This window comes from Antrostomus carolinensis, unplaced genomic scaffold, assembly GCF_000700745.2.
Source record: "Antrostomus carolinensis isolate BGI_N321 unplaced genomic scaffold, ASM70074v2 scaffold45138, whole genome shotgun sequence".
NCBI classification, from domain to species: Eukaryota; Metazoa; Chordata; class Aves; order Caprimulgiformes; family Caprimulgidae; genus Antrostomus; species Antrostomus carolinensis.
In genome coordinates, this window is record NW_010335876.1 from 2324 (window position 1) to 3277 (window position 954).

At 59.6% G+C, this 954-nt stretch overlaps 1 protein-coding gene across 1 annotated transcript in view; it reads left to right on the top strand.

Moving 5' to 3' along the window:
* The window catches only part of LOC104530166 (epsin-3), a gene marked incomplete at both ends in the record, with an annotated part of 3676 nt that overhangs the window by 276 nt on the left and 2446 nt on the right, over positions 1–954 (top strand). The window contains 2 exons of the mRNA XM_010174672.2: positions 1–13; positions 427–545. The exon at positions 1–13 is cut by the window's left edge and continues 276 nt beyond it. Of these exons, the coding sequence (XP_010172974.2) occupies positions 1–13; positions 427–545 (132 nt within the window). The remainder of the gene's footprint in view (positions 14–426; positions 546–954) is intronic.

The window sequence follows — 954 nt, forward strand, 5'->3', positions numbered from 1 at the left end:
TCCTCCTTTAACTGTGAGTGCTGCTGGGGGCTCGCTTGTGGGGCTGGGGGCTCGCTCACGGGGCTGGCGGCTCACTCGGGCTCGCTGCAGGGTGGAAGCATTCAGTGTGCACCCACCTGGTGCCCATCACTCCCCTCTACTCTTTGGGGGGGGTGGTGTGAAGCCTGGCTCCATCCTGTGTCATAGGCAGAGGTTTGGTTGGACCAGTAGTGAACCCCAACAGTGGTGGCAGCTGGTGGTGCCCCGAACCTGCCCTGGGGCAGCCTGAAACCCATGGCTCATTCATGGTAGTGAGCTCTAAAGTGGGGCTACATCTCCTGGGGAAGTCATGCTGTGGAGCTGCAGGCGTTAGGATGGGGCCTGAGGGAGGCTGCTCCTCAAAATACTCCTCCTGATGCTGCTTCTTCCCCTTTTCCTTTGTTCCAGCATCATCCTCATCCCCACGGTTCGCCTCTGACCTGGAGCAAGCGAGGCCCCAGACAACAGGCGAGGAGGAGCTGCAGCTGCAGCTTGCACTGGCCATGAGTCGGGAGGAGGCAGAGAAGGTAGGGTGGGCATGTCCCTGCGCTTTGCCTTGTCTGCGGGCATGGTCGGTCATTTCCCTGGGAGGAGGGAGGATTTTGGGAGCTGCCTGAGGCTCGTGCATGCACCTGCAAACCCACCAGGCTGCTCATGCTGTGCCCAGCATCCAAAATCGCCAGCAGGCAGATGGAGGCACAGACTGTCCCTGTTCCCTGTCCTCATACCAGTGGGGACAGCACCAGGCTGAGACCTGTCCAGCCTCCCAGACCCCAGGGTCAACTTGGAGGGTCTTCTGGAATTACTGCAATCCCCTCCCAAACCTGGCTGCCCTCTTCCACTGAGGGCTTCTAGTCTAAGCTCCTCATTTCTCTTGCCTTCCCATGGAGGTTTTGGGAGGTGATGCCTCACCCAGTGCTGCTGTTTGTGTGATAG